We start from the raw sequence: 20,140 nt of genomic DNA on the forward strand, positions 1-20,140 counted from the left end.
TTGACGTGACAGTCTATGTTAGAGGGATAATTATAAAATTGTTCTTGGTGTAGGTGAACGACCTTTCCAATGTAGCCAGTGCAACATGTGTTTCATTCAGAAGTATCTGCTTCAAAGGCACGAGAAGATCCACAGTGGTATGCACCCAGCAATTTTATTGGCACCTATTTCAGCTAATTTAGTGTTGAATTTTTCTTGTAACTTTTAAAAATTCTATACCTGCTACCTGTGTGGTGTTATATGATTCTAGCTGATGGTACTTCTGGACAGGTCCAGAATTAAATCTGGCCAATCAATCTTGTGTTTTTTTTTATTTTAGCTAACATGGTGGTCTTTCACTGAAACATAGTCACACAAAGCTACAGAATCTCTTTAACAACAGATGTTTACTATGCAAGACAAAAACAAATAAACTTAACAAGTTTCCTAGTTACAGAACTCTGTCAGTAAAACTTTAAAGCCCCCAGCAAAGGAAAGGTTGAACCTATTCTCTAACACCATCACTTTACAGCGAATCAACTCCAGGGCAAACTGATTCTCCCCAGTTTCTGCCCTGTGAACTGTGAAATCATCTTGTGTGAAAACTCTCAAAACTAGGAGATTGGACTTTAAAGTTTCTACTAATCTGCAGACTTCTAACCAAACACTGCTGATCTGGAAATTGCGTAAAGAAAACTTTGCTACTTAGATAATTTTATTCCTGAACTATTGGAAAAGCTCTTTTGTAGGTGAGACTAAAATTTGCTTCTAGCTAGTCAGGTCTCCTCAAAACTGCCCTAAAGATCTGCAGTCTATTATTTTCTAAACCAAACACTAATTCTTGATTATTCTGATCTTAAAGCAAGCTAATGGCCTCCAGTGTTTACTCACCTATCAAAGGCCTCCACACTATAAATTTCCATTGACATTCCAGGGTTAACGCTAACATATATTAGGTTGGGTCACTGTTGCAGAAAAAGACTGACCTAGTTGATTTTATTTTTTAAAAAATTTCACGAGATTAACCAACACCCAAATGTCATTACTTTGAAATGCAATCCCGAAATGTAATCATGTGTATTGTACATCATACACCTTTCTTTACAGGTGGAATTGTGCACAGACATTGATATTTATGTATATTTTGAAGTTTTAAAATTTAAAACGTATATGCACATATCATCCCCAGGAGAGAAGCCGTTTTGTTGTGATCAGTGTAATATGAGGTTCATCCAGAAATATCACATGGAGCGACACAAACGGACACACAGTGGAGAAAAGCCTTATCAGTGCCACACTTGTCAACAGGTATCTGTGAACTGACTGCTTTTGAACTCAGTTCCTGTGAATGGGAATGATGTGAAATGTAAATAGTAAAGCTGCATTGTTAAATTAATAAAAACAGATTTGTGGAGTGAGTCTGGATTTATATAGTCAAGTCCTGTGGTTAGGTTAAAGCAAGGCATAAAACCTGTTGGCTAGTATTGCTAAATCAGTGTACTTATTAATTATACTCTGTTCCGAAAGCTGACTCAGTTTCCTGCCTGTGTAGGCCAGCTGAAGTGTGTGGGGCAGGGCAACATATGGTAAAATAATCCTTAGTTTCTGAGACTTTAAGGAAAGAGATTGTAGAGAATTAAAATATGTAATCAAAGAGTAGGATAAAATTTAACCTATTTTGAAACTTCCATGTACTATAAATCAAATGAATCGCAACAATTTTTACAATTCTGTTTGTAGTGGATGGAAAATGGACTTTGTGAAAATAACCATAGTCAATATTTGTAGATTTCAAAATTGGTAAAAGAATATCCAACATTATGTAAGGTTTGCCTGTAACAGCCTGCAGCATATTGTCCATTGTCATGGAAGTGTCATCTGCTATCAGTTTTTTCCACTTCTCTGCTCTCAAGGTAGCTACCTCATTAGATATGATAGTGAAATATTTATTTTTGGGAATAGAAGCTCCTGTTTTATTTTCAGTGCCCATTCATTGTTAATGTTTATATATGTTTGTGCATCATAACCATTCTGTGATTCCCTACGTCTGTGCATGTATGTGAGTGTTAATTATTGTACAAGGGATTTGTAATTCTCCTTTTCATCTTCTTCCCAGTATTTTTCTAGAACAGACAGATTATTAAAGCACAGACGAACATGTGGTGAAGTCCTTGGTAAAAGTGAAAATGGAATGGAACCTGGACCATCAAATCAAATGGGGAATGGTTGCTTCACATCAACTCAGGGAAGTACAGGTGCACGCAAGAAAACAAAATCAAAAGCTACATCTCAGGAGACTAAGGAGAAGACAGCTCGCAAAAAGAATAAATCCAACATTTCTGAACTTCCAAGTAACTTAACCACCTGCAAAGATAAATTGTCTGTATATAATATGCATGAATATGCTGTTGAGATGCCAATGGTGTCCTCTAATATGAAGTTGGGAAATGAAGAGGATTTGCAAACCAGAGCACCAAAACTGGTCATCAAAAAAGTGAATCGGAAGAGCCCACAAAGGACAGGCCTGAACAATGTGACACCTCTTGTTATACCTGCCACTGAACTGGTGAGGCAAAAGCTGATGACTAATAAACAAGGGACTTTGGCATTGAATAATAGCACCAGCATGGATAATATTGTCTTACTGCAGAATACAGGCAATAAGTCTGAACAGGCTAGCAACTGCAACTATGATGATGCTATGCAGTTTTTTAAGAAAAAAAGATACCTGCAAGCTGCTTCCAGCAACAATGACTATGCAGTAAGCATAGGGCAGATGGCATCTCAACAGTCCGTAATTCAGGCAGCAGTTGCAAGTGTCATGGATAATGAAACCTCACTTACCCTACTGGACTCTTCTCCAATGAATGTGGACGTGAAAGTTTGTCACGAAAAGTCTGGAATCCCAGATGAGGTCCTTCAAAGCCTTCTAGATCAATATTCCCACAAGCATGAGGGCCAGCATGATGTTCCTTTTGATATTGCTGACCAACATATCCCAATCCATTCTTCAGGAGAAAATCCAGAGATGCATGAGAGTGCTGTTTGCCCAGAGCCACATGCATCTCGTGGTGACAAAACAGGAATGCTCCAAGAATATTCTAAGTATCTGCAGCAAGCTTTAGAGAGAACAAGTCAAAGTGATGGGTTTTCACTAAACCCAGGGATGCAGTTTTGTTCCTCTAGTCTTCCATCCAGTCTCCCCAGCCATAATTTATTCCCTGATAAACAGGCTTATACTACACCTGCACTCGAGTGTGGTTTCAGTCCATCTATTACCTCAGTATTGCCAACCACCTCACCAAAATCACATTTTGGTTTGTTGGTTGGAAGTTCCCAACCTGGCATTCATTTCCCTGGTACAGAAGCTGCTCATCAAAGGCTGACGCCATCTCAGGAGTTAGTAGGGCAGCTGGAACAACAAAAGAACTTGGAGGCTGGCCTGAACCATCAGGTCTATCAGATTGAGAATTTTGCCCAGGCCTTTGGATCTCAGTTTAAGTCAGGTGGTAGAGTGCCAATGACCTTCAGCAGTGGCACCAACGAAGAGGCAGGCCACAGAATAAGGACTACAGTTTCTGAATTCTCAGGGTACACTAATTTGTTGTCTGATGCTAATGAGCCAATTAGTACAGGAGCCAAGACTCCAACCAGCCAAAGTTACAGGTAAGGTCATAAGTATGACCAGGCTGGAGGGCCTTGAGTGCTTGATACCATGTTTTTGACCATGTGTAAGCACATTGCCAGTCCAAATGTTGATATATCAGGTTCTGAGAAAAAATGTATGAAGCCCTTCCAATGCAACATTTTACCATTTTGTTTGGTGCATTCAGCCTGTAATCATGTTAGAACAGTTTGTATTAGGAATAAATTTTAAACACAGTGGATAGGCAGAAAATTAAATAAGTCTGGAATTTCTTTCTCAGTGGATTGGGAAATGTTTCAGCAGAATAGCATGACTTGGATGGGGTTAAATGTTTTTTTGTGGGATTTGTGTTTTTTTAAAATTCAACTGTACTATTAATGGAAAAAAGAGTAACTCAAAGCATCAGGGAAGTGCTCAACGTTCAATTTTCAAAATAGAGACATCAATAATATTGATCTATGGCTCTAGTTTGTAGTATGACTCAGGAAACATTTGATGCAGTAAGGGGAGATTTCTATTGAAACAAATTCCACAAGCACTGACTTGAAAGGGGAGCAGAACTTTGATGTTGGGAATTTTGCCTTGCACATCTGTGCATTGAAGCATTTGGTCCCTGAAAACAGCTTTGAAGCTGTAGAGCAGTAACCTCATTGAGTCAAAAGGAACTAATGACCAATTTCATTTCAGTGTAGTAATAAAAAAAAGGTTTTTAAAAATCTTTAAAAAAAAATTAGGTAGGCAAGACTTTATTTACCTCATTCTGCATTTTGAAAGCCGTGAATAGGCAGGTACCAATGCAAGTATCAGTAGTACAAGTAGCATGAATCAACATTGTGTAAATATAATAATTCCCACTAACCTTAGTGATGTTTACAGGAGAAAAGATCCTTGTTTCAGAAAACTGCAAAGTACAGGGTGAAAGGATGAAATTGCAGTACTGTACAGTGAAAACTATGGGTGCAAAGTATATTGAAAGGTTCAGTATGCTACATAAAGTCTTTTAAAGTTTCATAGTGTTGCAAAAGCATAGTGTTACAGTTCAGATTTGCCCATCAGTTTAATGGTAACAACCTGCTATTTTAATAGCCATTAAAAGTGTGTGGTAATTTGCTGCTTTATTTTGAGTTTTAAGAAATTGAAAATGAGAAATAGTCAAAAGTAACAAATTTAGTTAAACCAACACATGCTTGATTTATTGGCCTAGTTGTATATATTCAAAGTAATTTTACTTTGATTCTGTATTCCATCCTGAATGCCTGAGGACTCAAATGATTACAGTACATAAGCTTTGTTATTTATAATTCATAAATAGTTTGTGTAGTTGCAGAGAGATATCTGTAAGATTGCTAACAATTATATTGTATGTTTGAAAAAGTTGTATTTGACTTGAATTATCTCAAGGAACAGTTAGAGAATTTCCCTTACCTGGGAAAAGCCAGTGGAATAGTAAGTAAACTCTCTAGCTGTGGATTGTAAGTCTAGAGTCAAAGATGTCTCCTAGAGTTTTTCAACCCATAATACGTCTAGTGGTACAGTGATCAGAAATTGTCTAAACAGCAGTAATCAAGATGCACAGCTTCCTTTTCTTGAGTATGTTGATTATAATCAAGACTAGAATTGGACCTGCTTTCAAATGATTCCAGCAGTGTTCATGTTGCTGATTGAGCTTAACTGTACATCAGTTTATCACTAAAATAACCAAGCCTTTAAAACGGTTGTAAACTAAATGCTAGATGTCCTTGTATTTGACTTGAGGCTATGTGCCCTGCTAGGAAATACACTGCCTGGTTTTTTATTTTGTTGCCTGTTTGAACAAGAAATTTAATTCAGTCGCCCATGGAACACGTGCATAGAGCAAAATTAATTTTGTCCAGCATAGTGAAATGAGATTCTTTTGTAACATTTTAGGACCTGAAATTTAGAGTGTCCTGATAGGTTTGGATGAAGGAGGACCTCATCCCAATCTGAGTGCTCTCTCCATAATACAAAATTGGTCGTCTTCCCATTGCAGCATCAAGCTGTTTCATAAATTAATGCAGTACCCTCTGATTAAACACTCTTCTTGATAACCCATTCTCTTTTTCCTAATTTTGGCATTCAGTGTTCTAAATCCCTGTATCTTGCTACCCTGAATTATCTAAAATTATTGCTTTGAGTTTTTTAACTCTGATTCCTCACCAGAAAACTTCCTTATCATCCCAGCTTATCGTCTTGTTCATATGAGGATACTAATTAGGAGCTGGAGTAGGCCATTTGGCCCTTCCCACCCATTCTGCCAGTTCTCCCAATTTTTTTTCTTCCTTATTGATGGATTTTACCTCACATCAAGTTGTAAACTTGGATTTCTTGCCAAATCAAAATCCCATCCACAATGGTTGAGTTTTTGTTTTGTTAGCATGCTTGTTTGGAGTCATTGCTGAGCACAATTGGGGGAAGAGTGGATTGGTGAAAGGGAAGTGGGAAAAGACTGAAGCCATTGCTTCACATTAGCATCAGTGAGCAGGCTACACGGTGGGAGGAGATGTTCAGTGAATGATCGTAATAATGAGCAAGTGTCGCTGTAGTTTTCCCAGTTGTGTATGTCTGTACACTCATTTTTAGACTGGAAAAATTTCTTTGTCTAAATCCACATTTTAGCAGTAAAGCATTGCATTTAGATGACAGATGTTTAGCCACAACCCAATGAGACTAAATCTGTAAGTCACAATTTATCCATCCTTGCCTTGTTATAATGGAGCAATATTGAAGTGAGATGATTCTGTACTGATTGTTTCTTTTGCCAGAAGAGGAGACCACCAAGTGATTCCCAAAAATGGATTTCATCAGTTTTACTTGAAAGCAGTTGATGGTACTTGGCTTCTGACCATTTTTTAAAGTCACAATGCATCAGAATGGCTCTGCATCTAAGAGGCATAACCATTCTTGTTGCTATTGAGCTAATAGACTTTTCATTGCGAAAAAGTTATGAAAATTTGCAATTAAAATTTCATACCAAATGGAATATGCCTACAAGCCATTTACTACTTACTATTCTGGTTACGTGTATCTAAAAGTGGATAGAGGAGTTAACACTAGTTTAAGGTATGTTGTGTATAATGTACTAATGCAGTTGCATGTTTTGTGGAGCATTCGTTTTAACCTTGACTTCTGCTATTTCCCTTATCAGTGCACAATTCATTTCTTTCCATTTTCAGTCAGCAATTACATCAAATTTCTATTTTCTGCTAGAAATTATAAAGGCCAGAAGCTACCGCTTTTTCATTTTTGCCCCACTTTTAGAAGTGCCCCACTAGTTGGAAATTTAGACTTGCAATTTTGTTACGTGTAGTTAGTGATGTGGTCCTTAATTGATCCAGTTTTCACAAATATGTAGGATTCACCACAGTGAATGGCCAGCTATGAAATACCTTTGAATTAATCTTTTAAACAGGTGACTAATCTAATCTGATACACTCCAACTACTTCTGTCAAAGCATTATAGACTAAATCAGGTATTATATGTAACCATCTTTTTATCAGATTGTTTGCTGTAACATACAATCCAGACTCACGTGACATGTATGTGCGAAGGTATTCATTATACCAAGTGTTTCAGTAGATTAGATGGGATCATTTGCTGGCAACTTAATAATACTCTTGACAGAAATCATACTCTGTATAAAGTACATCTTTCCACAAACACCATTATTGATAAGTTATATTTTTAAAAGTCATAACTAGGCCTCACTACATCAAGCTTTTAAGCACCATGAAGCCACTTGCTAAACCATTCCCCTGCGCGTCTGTGTAAGTGTACTGCAGTATTGATTATAGTAATTGTTATTGCTGTAATATTTCCCATTGAAAATTTTGTGAAATGTTCAACTGATAAAGGAAAAATTTGAGTTTAGATTTTAAGAACATTCAACTTGTAGTTGCACAAGTGCTATAAATTGGTTTTATTTTAGGTTATTCATTATGCCATCAAGAGAAAATTGAACTATTATTTAATTAGCAACATGAAACAAAGGCCTCCTATGACCTCAGCAATAATGAATGTGACGTAGTGGATTCCTGTTTCCTGCTTTCACACAAGAGGGTAGAGTAAAATTATTTAGTAGTGTTTGGAATAATCAGACTTGTGCAGCTAAAGATGTAAAAATTTTAGTCATTTTTTAATATCAATTCTGTTACCCTTATGTCTCTTCCAGTGATCTAATGCATTTTATCTGGCAAGACTTTATGAATCTTGTTCAAAGATATTTGCTGCTAATAACTTAGATCAGATTGTACATATATCTTTAGGGGGTTATTAGATCACATCTCCCTCCTCTAACTACATGCTGTGACGTAATTATTTGCCAATTGCCCAGTGTAGGCATATTTCTAGATACAACCGACATACTCAGCCTAGCAATATATAAAAAGGAAAGAACAAATGCCTCTGAATATAAGATTTAGATTAAAATATATATTCCAGCAGGTCCAGCTAAGGATTTATCACCTCATCTTGAACTCATTTGACCAACTTGCATGAACTTATTCGAAAATAGTAATCAAGGCTTAGTTTCTTAGAACCAACTTTAAAAATTATATTTACTTCTGTGAGGTTTTATAGCTCAATAATTTTGGTTCAATAATACTGTGAATATCTGCAACAATGCATTTTAGAAAATAATAGAATTTGTGATTTTGTAATCTAGCCAAGTTCAGCAGATGTTTTTAAAATGTAACTCAGTAACACTGATTCAGTAATGCTATCTTTCGCAAACTACTCCCAAGTGTGAAAGGCACAGTTTGGAAAGAGGAATCCATAAAGACAGATTTAAATCTATAGTTCTGATATAATATTCTATTTTATGCTTGTTTTTAAAATCCTGGCCTGATTGCCTAGAAACGACCGCAATGTGATCACAATTAATTAACTAACCTCGCTCAATATGCTGAGTACAATGTGAACTTCTTAATTTATAAATATTTTTACTTTTTTTTAAAATTTCTTCCCAAGAAGGTTATTTCTGATTAGAAGAATTGTAGCACAATGTAGCTTCAAGTAACATTATTCTGTGTGCTGCAAGGTCATAGAATATACCCTGCATGAATGGATTTCTGTGTAATTGAGTTATATGGGGAAGTGAACTGGATACTTTTCTAAGACCTTACACCGCAAGTTATTAATGAATGAATCATTGTGAAATCAGGCTGTGTACTTTCAATGTCAGGAAACGGTGTCTTTTTTGTCAAATGTCCATCCATATGTACCAATTTGGAGGAGCAGATGATGGTGTTGCATGAAGCACCGATCCAAATTAGCTTCCTGTGTTGCATGATCAATATAATTCATGAAATAAGTTACAGACAAATGAACCTCTTGGAAGGGCTGCCAGAAGATGTTTTTAAATAATTTTTCATCAGTCCCAGAAATACAGGATTTGTTACTGATCATTGAGCCCTGAATTAAGTAAAGGGTATTTAGCAAGGGCTGTATTCTCTCCTGACTTTAATGTGGATTACCATCTTTCTCGTATTTTGTGACCCATCATATGGAGCAGGTGACTCTTTTTAGAACTTTAGCTGTAGAAATTTTCTTCAGGTTTTTATCTCTAGGTAAAACTGCCCTTGTAGTTCAGATTTAAATTCTAGTAGGAAATCCAAAAGTGTAACTTTGTATCACAGTGTCACATGGAAAATCTTCAAATATGGGTAATGTTTGTAGTACGGAATAGATTAACAAGAGATTCCATCATTAAATATTCAGAAGTAGTCTGTAGTGCATAATATTTTCCTTATCTAGCTGCATTTATGTCTAGAAAGTTTAGTAGATTTTAATTTTGCAATAAAGAAACAAACTGCAATTTGTATAAAGGTTGTACCATTTCATTTGGTGGGTTGGAAGAGAGAAGCATTCCTTTTTTCCCTGCCCCTTCCACATGTACACACTACTCACAAGAAAGAGATGTGAACAGTGATTTCTAAGTAAAGGTGTTAGAACACAACTTATTAAAGAACCCTGGAGTTACTCTTAGTCCCGCGTCCACATTCGTACCAACTACAGACTGAAATCAGAAAAGCCTTATTTGGCATCGTATATGGTTGCTGACTCTGGTTGGACATATTCCTGGAGGTTCCATCTTGTGATCACTAGTATTCAGCCATTCTGCCCATTCTGAAAGCTATTTTCCCATCTTCAGTATTTTCATGACTAATAAAATGAAAAATGCTCCTATGATTTTTTTTCTTCCAGGTTTCTCACAGCAGGAGACTCCTGGAGACTCCTGGGCAGTCCTGGAGGGTTGGCAATCCTGACCCCATCTCAATCTTGACACTCTAAGGCTAATTCAGTAGTACTTCTCACCCTGGGCAATATGAAATCAGCAGTACAGAATATTGTAGATAATTAATCCAGGTGGTGACAATTAATCCAGGTGGTGATCTATGCAAATTTTATTTCACAAATGTAAAAGAACTTCCTTCCAATTGAACATTTTTCTCGACTTGCAACTCCTGCGACTGCATTAACAGGACTTTGGTAGACCTTGAAGCAACTTAACATACGAAAACTTCGAGAGCTATTCTGTTCTGTTGTAGAGCTGCAGATATTCCATGTTTGTCATGAAAAGCCATTACAGTGTAAGCCTTGTAAATATTATACATTTATAATATTTAAATATTTTCACCAGAATTCAGATATGTGAATGTTTAGAGGTCATTTTTTCATGTCTGTACAAACCTCAATTATCAAATTTGATGACTACTTATCCTGCTATTTCATGAGGTGTAAACAGGCTGACATCAGTTCGTTTGATACACCAACACAAGGATTTTTAGATATCTTGTATCAAACCTGCTAATTACCAGCTTATGAAAAGGCAAAGTATATGTCTAAGTTTGTAGTTTAAATTTCCAAAAGAATTCATGATCTTTCCTATGTAACACAGTTAAAGGGAGTCTACTGTTTTTTTTCTTTTTTTTGTTTTGCACATTACTAGTTCTCAACCTGTGTAGAACTTAAATTTGAGATTGCATAATGAACATGAGTGAAGGGGGCAGAAAAGGATTCTGCAGTAATGCTGTAATTAGAAAGTGTCAGTGTCATGCAGTGGAGACTTTAATCAACACTCGCAGCTATTATTAAAGCACCAAAAACAAATGCAATATTCTGTGAATTAGGAAAATCTGTTATCTCTCTATTTAAACCGTTAGCCTTATATATTAACATACCACATTTACCTCACAATAGCAGTTTTTGTAGAAAGTGTTTAATTGTGCATTTTTTTACAAGTTTGTAAGGAAACTGTTTACTTTCACTCATTATGTGAAATATATTTGTATTATGTAAGAACCCTTCTGTTATAATTGAGCAGTGTAATCCTTATTTGCTTCACACTTGATCCAAATTATGTAATGGATTATGACTTCTACCTTTTTTCTTTTGTATAGATCATGAAATATTTCATGTGAACTTTATTAATGGTCAAGCTAGTGTGTGGTGCACCATTTCTGACATCAATAAAATGTTCCTGCCAACCTAGTACTTGATTTTGTTCTATTCTGAATTTCTGCTTAATGAAAGAACCATTTTTTTAAAATTGCTGTGCGTACATGCATAATAGAAATGGATATCCCTTAAGCAGTAATTACTACACAGCACTCGGTAGTCCACCCACCTGTTTGTAACTGCATAACTTTTTCCATTACCTAGATAGTCATTGGATGTCATTTGGAAAGTATGAAACATACATCGACACAGTGAAAACTTACTCAAATTTATAAATTGTGTTTAGAAAATAAATGTTCTTAGAACAGTGGATTATTGTCAACTGCTTAAAAAAATTACAGCATTGTTTAATGTAACAAAAGATGCAATCTTATCAACAGGTGTCACACGACTCCACGTTTTATATATTGTATGCTTTCTACGTGGTAGCCAACAAGATGATGTGATTTAATACAGTGATCAGATAGCAGTAATTGCACAATTGCAATTTAAGGCATTAAATTAATTTATAAAGTCATAGCCATGCAGCATGAAAACAGACCCTTTGGTCCAACTAAACCATATTCCCAAACTAAACTAGTCCTTGCTGCCTGCAATTGGTCCATATTTGTTCAAATCTTTATTCATATATTTATCCAAATGTCTTTTAAATGTTGTAACTGTACCTGCATCCACTATTTTGTCTAGTAGTTCATTCTACTTAGAAACCACTCTTTTTAAAAAAAACGTTGCCCCTCGCATCCTTTTAAATCTATCTTGTCTGACCTTTAAAAATATGCCCCCTGGTTTTGAAGTCCCAACTTAGGAGACAAATAGACCTTTGCTCTTCACCTTATCTATGCCTCTCATGATCTTTATAAAACCTTAATAAGATCACCCCTTAACCTCCTACGCTCCAGTAGAAGGGTCCAGACCCAAAACGTCAGCTTTGTTGCTTGGCCTGCTGTGATCTTCCAGCTCTACACCTTGTTATCCTGGTCTATCTTGCCTATTTTTATAATCCATTCCCTGTAATATCCTGTAAATATTTTCTGGAACCTCTCCAGTTTAATATCTTTCCTTTAACAGGGTGACCAGAAATGTGCGCAGTATCCAGAAGAGGCGTCACCAATATCCTGTACAGTCTCAACATTATTAATACATACTTGGCATAATAAATAAAACACAAACCTGATATAAGAACTAGGAGCAGGAGTAGGCCTTCTGGCCCCTCGAGCCTGCCCCACCATTTAATAAGATCTTGGCTGATCTTTTTGAGACTTAGCTCCCCTTGCCTGCCCACTCACCATAACCCTTAATTCCTTTACTGTTCAAAAATTTATCTAGCCTTGCCTTAAAAACATTCAGCGAGGTAGCTTCAACCGCTTCACTGGTCAGGGGATTCCACAGATTCACAACCCTTTGGGTGAAGAAGTTCCTCCTGACCTCAGTCCTGCATCTGCTTCCCTTTATTTTGAGGCAATGCCCTTTAGTCCTAGTTTCACCTGCTAGCTGAAACAACCTCCCTGCCTCCACCTTTATCCCCTTTATAATCTTTTATGTTTCTATGAGATCTCCCCTCATTCTTCTGAATTCCAACGAGTATAATCCCAGTCTACTCAGTCTCTCCTCATAATCCAACCCTATCAACTGAGTGAATCTCCTCTGCACCCCCTGCAGTGCTAGTATATCTCTTCTCAAGTAAGGAGACCAAAACTGCACACACTACTCCAGGTGTGGCCTCACCAGGACCCTACACAGCTGCAGCATAGCCTCCCTGTTTTTAAACTCCATCCCTCGAGCAATGGCAGACAAAATTCCATTTTCCTTTTTAATTACCTGCTGTACCTGCAATCCTACCTTTAGCGATTCATGCACAACGTCACCCAAGTCCCTTTGCACAGCAGTGTGCTGCAATCTTTTTACCATATAAAACATAGTCCATTTTGCTATTATTCCTACCAAAATGGATGACCTCACACTTATCAAAATTGTACTCCATCTGTCTTTGCCCACTCACTTAGACTACCTATATCCCTCTGCAGACTTTGTGTCTTCTGCAAACTTTACCCTACCACTCACCTTAGTGTCATCTGCAAATTTTGACACACCACACTTTGTTCCCAACTCCAAATCATCTGTGTAAATTATAAACGATTGCAGTCCCAACACTGATCCCTGACGCAAACGATTAGCCACTGACCGCCAACAGAAAAACACCCATTTACCCCTACTCTTTGCTTTCTACAGGTCAACCAATCCTCTATCCATGCCGCTACATTATCTGTAGTACCATGCGACTATGTTACCTAGCAGCCTTTGGTGTGGCACCTTGTCAGATGCTTTCTGGAAATCCAGATACACCACGTCCATAGGTTCCCCATTGCCCACGATGCAAGTAATGTCCTCAAAGAATTCCACCAAATTAGTTAAATATGACCTACCCTTCATGAACCCATGCTGGATGTTCCCAGTGGGACAATTTATATCCAGATGTCTTGCTATTTCTTTCTTACTGATAGATTCAAACATTTTCCCCACGACCGAAGTTAAGCTAACTGGCCTGTAGTTACCTGCTTTTTGTCTACTTCCTTTTTTAAACATTGGCATCACATTGGCGGTTTTCCAATCTCCGGGAACCACACCAGAGTCCAGTGAATTTTGGTAAAAAATGACTAGTGCATTTGCTATTTCCCCCATCGCCTCTTTTAATACCCTGGGATGCATTTCATCAGGGCCAGGAGACTTGTCTACCTTTAGCCCCATTAGCTTGCCCAGCACTGCCTCCCTAGTGATAATGATAGTTTCTAGGTCCTCACCTGCTATAATCTTCTTGCCATTAGTTTTATTTGTGTCTTCCACTGTGAAATAACTGTTTAATGTCTCAGCTATTTCCTCATTCCCAGTTATTAAATTGGCCTTCTCATGATTTCTGATGAACATTCCCACCAATCTTGTCAATGTCTGTAAACTGTGAAACTTTAATGTTTACCTCTTCAAAAGGCTGCAGTTGGTTATACCAGCAAGTGAGATAAATTCTTTCTTTGGTCAATGGTTTATCTTTGCATATTTTACGTAGATTTATCAGGTTTTGTGTTGAGGCAATTAGGGCAAAACAGTTGAGAGAAGGGAGGAACATCTGCCTATAGTGTGTCCCTGCAGAGTTTTTACAAACATTAGCGCAGTGATTGTTCCAGAACTGCTTGTTTTATTGGTTTAGCTTGCATCTGTAAAAGTCCTAGTTGGTTTAGGCTTTTGGCAGGGGTAAACTCTGAGCTTTGATAATGCCCTAAAATGTCCTAAAGGACTTGGATACGTGCACCTGAATGAGCACAAGACTCGGTTGTAGCTAACTTTCAGACTTAGAGGGTTCTAAGGGGGAAAAGATTTACTAATAAATTACTTACAACTATTTTTACAAATTATCATTGTTCTCACATTTCTTTTTGCATGTCTTTTTTCTCCCCTTATGCCAAACAGCATTTGCCCAACTGTCAAATTGTCATGTAATAAGGAGACCAAACTATTTATGTGACATTTTGAGTGTGTACCCACAAAATGGAGGTTACAATCCATTGCGGCTATGAATTAAAGGTAAAAAAGTGGCATCAACTTGACCTTAAAATGCCTGCTTCTTTAGCTCACTCCAGGTGCAAGGTCATATTTATTTGGAAAGCCGTATGTTGTGGAAATAAATCCTATTACTGACGGTACAAACACTTGAAACAACCCACTAATCCACAAACAAACAAGATAGCTTCTGCAGAAAATTTAGAGTCTGGTGATCTGTACGATTTATGACTAAACAAATTTTTGTGCACTGTGTAACTCCAGGAAGCACATTTCCTGTGTTATAGATTAATCTGTCTTAAGATACAAGATAAGCAAATGGCATAAGAGGATTCAAGTATTTATCTCTGCTGTCTATCAAATTCAAGGATCCACTAGAGCATCCTGTACCCAAGATTGATGCCACAGTTGACGTAGACCCTGTAAATCAATGAGTGGTTTAACTATGTATAACTTGAATTTTATAATTTTAAAGCAAGAATTAGTCTCATCAACACTGTCTCTGTTATGATGTGAGACCAGCAAAATCTACATCAATTTTGCTGCTTCTTCATGTCTATTTTGGAAAATCTCCTGACAGACCAGTTGGTCTCTAGTAAGATTTGTACTAGAGCACAAGCATCTAAAGGTAATAAGGCAGATCATAACTAAGCATTATAATATCATTCACCACCTCAGCTGAAAGAAACATGTTGGCTTTTCAGTATCTCCTTGCTTGAAAAATTGAAACTACAATTTTTCTCCTGAGTATTGACAATGTTTCTTAGCACTCGAGCTGCATTGCCATCCATTAATCCATTCATTGCATTGGTCAATGAACTGTGGCAATTCTGTTTAAAATCCTGGAACCTTCCCTAATATTCCGTTTAAGACAGCCCCGAACCCCTCTACTCGGGCTGCTATTGTCGACCAGTCGGGTTAAAGGTGTTGTGGTGACTGACCTGGGCCATGTGAAGTATACTCAAAACTATTTGACCTAATCTGCAGCATTTATAACCATCACCTGACTTTAAAAACATTCAGATTCAGATTGCTGTCTGCAAGATTAATTTCCTAAAGTTATTAATATGGTTGTCCTCAAATGATCTTACAGAAAAATTTGTTAACATGTTTCCGGGAAGTTAGAACCTTTTCTGCGCAATACTAGCCCCTGCCACTTGGTGCTGCTGTGGAGCTATGAATGTTGCCAGTGGACTAAATGAACAACTTGGAGATAGCATGAGCTGTAGATTCTGGAGTCAGTCAATACACCGTGGAGTTGGAGGAGCACAGCAGGTCAGACAGCATCAGAGAAGCAGGAGAGTCGATGTATCAGGCCCAATTTGATGAGAGGTCTAAGCCTGAAATGTCAACTCTCCTGCCCGTCTGATGCTGCCCGACCTGCTGTGTGCCTCCAGCGCCACACTGCAGTGACTCAGTTTGTTTTTTTTAGTGGCAGAGAATATTCCTTGTGGTTTCCTGAGCTTCGTGCCCAAAAGAAGTCTTAGTTTAGTAGGAGAATTTTCGTAGGATGTTGGCATTGATTGTTTATGTTGTCGTGTTGTCCCTGAGCCAAATCATCATTTTTGTGTTTGGTATCAGTTGTGAGTCAGTGGGTAGTACCACCTTTAGGCCAGAAGGTTGAAATCCCACTCCAGAGCCTTGAGCGCAGTAATTGAAACTGACACTCCATTGGAAGAGATAATGGGAACTGCAGATGCTGGAGAATTCCAAGATAATAAACCAACGAACCAGCCCAGTTCGTCCCCACCCCCCACTGCACCACACAACCAGCCCAGCCCTTCCCCTCCACCCACTGCATCCCAAAACCAGTCCAACCTGTCTCTGCCTCCCTAACCGGTTCTTCCTCTCACCCATCCCTTCCTCCCACCCCAAGCCGCACCCCCAGCTACCTACTAACCTCATCCCACCTCCTTGACCTGTCCGTCTTCCCTGGACTGACCTATCCCCTCCCTACCTCCCCACCTATACTCTCTCCACCTATCTTCTTTACTCTCCATCCGCCTCCCCCTCTCTCCCTATTTATTCCAGTTCCCTCTCTCCATCCCCCTCTCTGATGAAGGGTCTAGGCCCGAAACATCAGCTTTTGTGCTCCTGAGATGCTGCTTGGCCTGCTGTGTTCATCCAGCCTCACATTTTATTAACTCCATTGAAAGATGCTGGCTTCCAGGTTTGAGGCCCTGACTGCACTCTGAGTTGGATGTAAAGGATTGGGAAGTGGTGCTATCCTGAGTGTTGTGGCCAATATTTATCGCTCAATTTTTTTAACAAGATACATTATTTGGTCATTCTCACATTATCACTCTGTGGAATTTTGCTGTGTATGAATTGGCTGCTGGGTTTTGAATGTTCTAACAGGAACAGTAGTTTGAGTACTTAATTGGTCATGTAGTGCTTTGGGGCATCCTGAGATCACGGCTACAGAACTGTAATTATCTATTTCCATGCTAAAACATGAGTCCACCAAGGAGCCTTTTTGTCGAGTCCCATTTGCTGGCAATGCTGCTTTGAATAGGAGGTGAAATTGACCTGTTCTAATAAGTATCAAAAACAGAAATTACTGGAAAAACTCAGCATCTGTGGAGAGAAATGAGAATTAACACTTCAGGTCCAGGGACCCTTCTGTTCCGAAAACTGTTACATACCCTATGACAACAGGGGAGCAGGGGGATTCTCGTTTCCTGCTTTACCCAATGTCATCTCAGAAAATGCACCACTCACTTCTGTGCATGGTATATTTTTGGTACACTTGCTATCACCATTTTAATGTAAACAATCTCAATGTAAATACTTTTTATCCACTCATGGGTGATGCTGTCTGGCCAGCATTTTTTGCTTGTACTAGCTGCCTTTGAAAAAGTGATGGTGAGCTGTAATAATTCATAACCATATTTATTCAACCAAGATAAAACAAAGAACTGCCGACCTGAAACAAAAACTGAAATTACTGGAAAAACTCGGCAGGTCTGGCAGCATTGGTGGAGAGAAAGCCAAGATAACTTTCTGACTCCCGTGACCCTTCTTCAGAAGTTACCCTGTCATCTGATGCCAGTGAGGATAGACTTGGAACAACTGTAATACAGCAAAGATAACTGGTTATATTTGCATCTGAGGCATTAACACAAATGGGGAGACACTGTGCTTAGAGTGAGAAAGTGTGTCTGTCCATTGTCTTTGCTTGTGAACATTTGTATCAACATCTATCTACAGACAAATTGACAGTTAAATCCACTAACAAGACACTAAATGCTTTTACTGTTTTTATCTGCTGCAAAGCAACTGCAAAGATCATTAGTATGGTCACAGAAATATCATTTGGACCAGACACCCAAGTAAGGGGAATGGATATATGTCACTGACATGGTGCTGAGACCATATTCCATGCAAGCAGCAGCTTAACATGTTCAGCAGAGATATTGTGTCTAACAGGCATGTTCCTTGCTCAAATCAAGGGACCTGCCAAACAAGGTGCAACCCTTCCCCAACTCCGACCACCCCGAAACTGTTGCAGAAGCTAGTGCTGAAAGATCAGTTTGAAACTATCAAGAACATGCCTGTTATAAGGGTGTATTAGGCCATACAGAGAAGAATTGGCAGCCCAAGGTGGCATATTATACAAAAAAATGTCATTTTCCAAGGGGAGTTGAAAGAAGAGATGATAAAGCATAACTATGAGTCAACAAGAACTTGAGTTGAGTCAGGAAGCCAAGAGACATACTTACCAGTCAAACGTAAATAACTTACTCAAGGACCACATCAGCCATGTTTGTAATGAATCTTAGTTAAGCAAATGAGAGAGCCACCGATGACTCACAACATCCCAGACAAAACATGGATGAAGTTTGCTGTAGACCTCTTTACTCTGATTATCTTCTCACTGTAAACTTCTACTCTGATGATTGGGAGGGAGACAGCTGACTTCAATGACTACTGGTGAGATTGTAGAATGCCCAAAAGCGCACTTTAGGTGTTACGGCATTCTCAACATCACAACTGCAGGCACATACATAGAATTGGGGAAGCTGGCCTTTCACTGCGAGTAGCCAATCAAGAAGATTCAGACTGACCCCAACAACAAAAATGGAACAACAGTGGTTACCATGGCAACAACTTAGTGACATGAAAATGACACTACCTGAAGAAAGAACATCACCCAGATGAATGGCCAATGATAACATATCATTAAGAGACCAGTATGACTTCATGGCTACATATTTAATGCACAGGCAGAGACTGATGAACAAACTCTTAATGCATGAGAACAATTGTATACATAGTGGGTGACCTGGATAATTCTCATATTAAATGATAAAGCATGTCGTGTTTGGTCTTTCTTTTACATAAAAAGGGGACTTTTCAGATAAAAGTACAATGCTCAATGCTATACCAACATGCTGCAATAGTAGAGAGAAAGTAAGCTAATGTTTCAAGTCTAGATGACTCTCCCTCAGAAGCCATGTAACCATGTGACCTATAACATGAGGCACTCGCTGTAAGCATCGATCTTACAGCCAGAACAATTAAAACATAGTGCAAGTACAGCAGTTGTTCAGTGAGCTTGAGACAGCCATCTTAATTTCACAGTTAAGCTACTTGTTGACTACAAAAGACCTAACTACAATAACTTTGTTATTGATACTGGCCCTCCGCTGGTGGTTAAAAGGTGTGTATGTCACTTAATTATGTACTTTGAGCAGTTAGGCTTTTTGGTAAAAATTTCAAAATATATTGATTCTTCATTTTTCTATTTGAATTGGAAGTAACAAATTAGCCGAACAAAGTTTATGCTACGTGTACAGTGATTCAGCACAGGCACATATTGTCTCTTCCACCTGGTTGCCATTGAAACATTAATATGATTTCAAGGTCAAATTTGTTTCTGTGAACTGTAGTTGCATCATAGTTCTCAACTACTTGGATTTCTTTACACCATTTTTACTCCAACCTTTCCTTGTCCAAAGTTGTCTTCTTGTCCCTCTGATATTAGCTGCCTGATGTATCTCAGTATTTACATAGGGCCTTGGGTGTTGGTTATTTCAGTTGCCTGAATAGCTGTGATATTGCAGAGTAACACCAACAGTACAGGTTCAATTCTTGCACCGACTGAGTTTACTATGAAGGCCCCACTTTCTCAGCCTAAACCCTTGCCTGAGGCATGGCTACCCTCAGGTTAAAACACCACTTCTCATCTCTCTCTAATGAGAGAACAGCCCTATGGTCTGATAGGATTACAATGGCTTTGCCTTTATCTTAACAGTGCATGACCAGTTACTAATTGTCACAGAAGGCTCACAAGTTCAACCAAGGAAAAATGAAATACTGTGAATGTTGATAAGCTGAAACAAAAAACACAGAGTTGAAAATACTCAGTCGGTTGATCAATATCAGTAGAAAGGGAAACTGAGTTAGCGTTTCAAGATGGTAATTTTTTTAACCACATCACCAGTACTATTATTACAACAAAACCAAATTCTTGTTCTCTTTTAGAC

The 20,140-nt window shown here is 38.2% G+C and overlaps 1 protein-coding gene across 1 annotated transcript in view; it reads left to right on the plus strand.

Annotated features, from left to right (window-relative positions):
* znf281b (zinc finger protein 281b) overlaps nt 1-11,135 on the plus strand; it is a 32,466-nt gene extending 21,331 nt beyond the window's left edge. Inside the window, exons 5-7 of the mRNA XM_048560447.2 lie at nt 54-137; nt 1,169-1,287; nt 2,096-11,135. Of these exons, the coding sequence (XP_048416404.1) occupies nt 54-137; nt 1,169-1,287; nt 2,096-3,649 (1,757 nt within the window). The 3' untranslated portion in view covers nt 3,650-11,135. The remainder of the gene's footprint in view (nt 1-53; nt 138-1,168; nt 1,288-2,095) is intronic.
* Nucleotides 11,136-20,140: the final 9,005 nt, after the last annotated feature.

The sequence above is a fragment of the Stegostoma tigrinum genome, chromosome 31 (assembly GCF_030684315.1).
Source record: "Stegostoma tigrinum isolate sSteTig4 chromosome 31, sSteTig4.hap1, whole genome shotgun sequence".
Taxonomy (NCBI): Eukaryota; Metazoa; Chordata; class Chondrichthyes; order Orectolobiformes; family Stegostomatidae; genus Stegostoma; species Stegostoma tigrinum.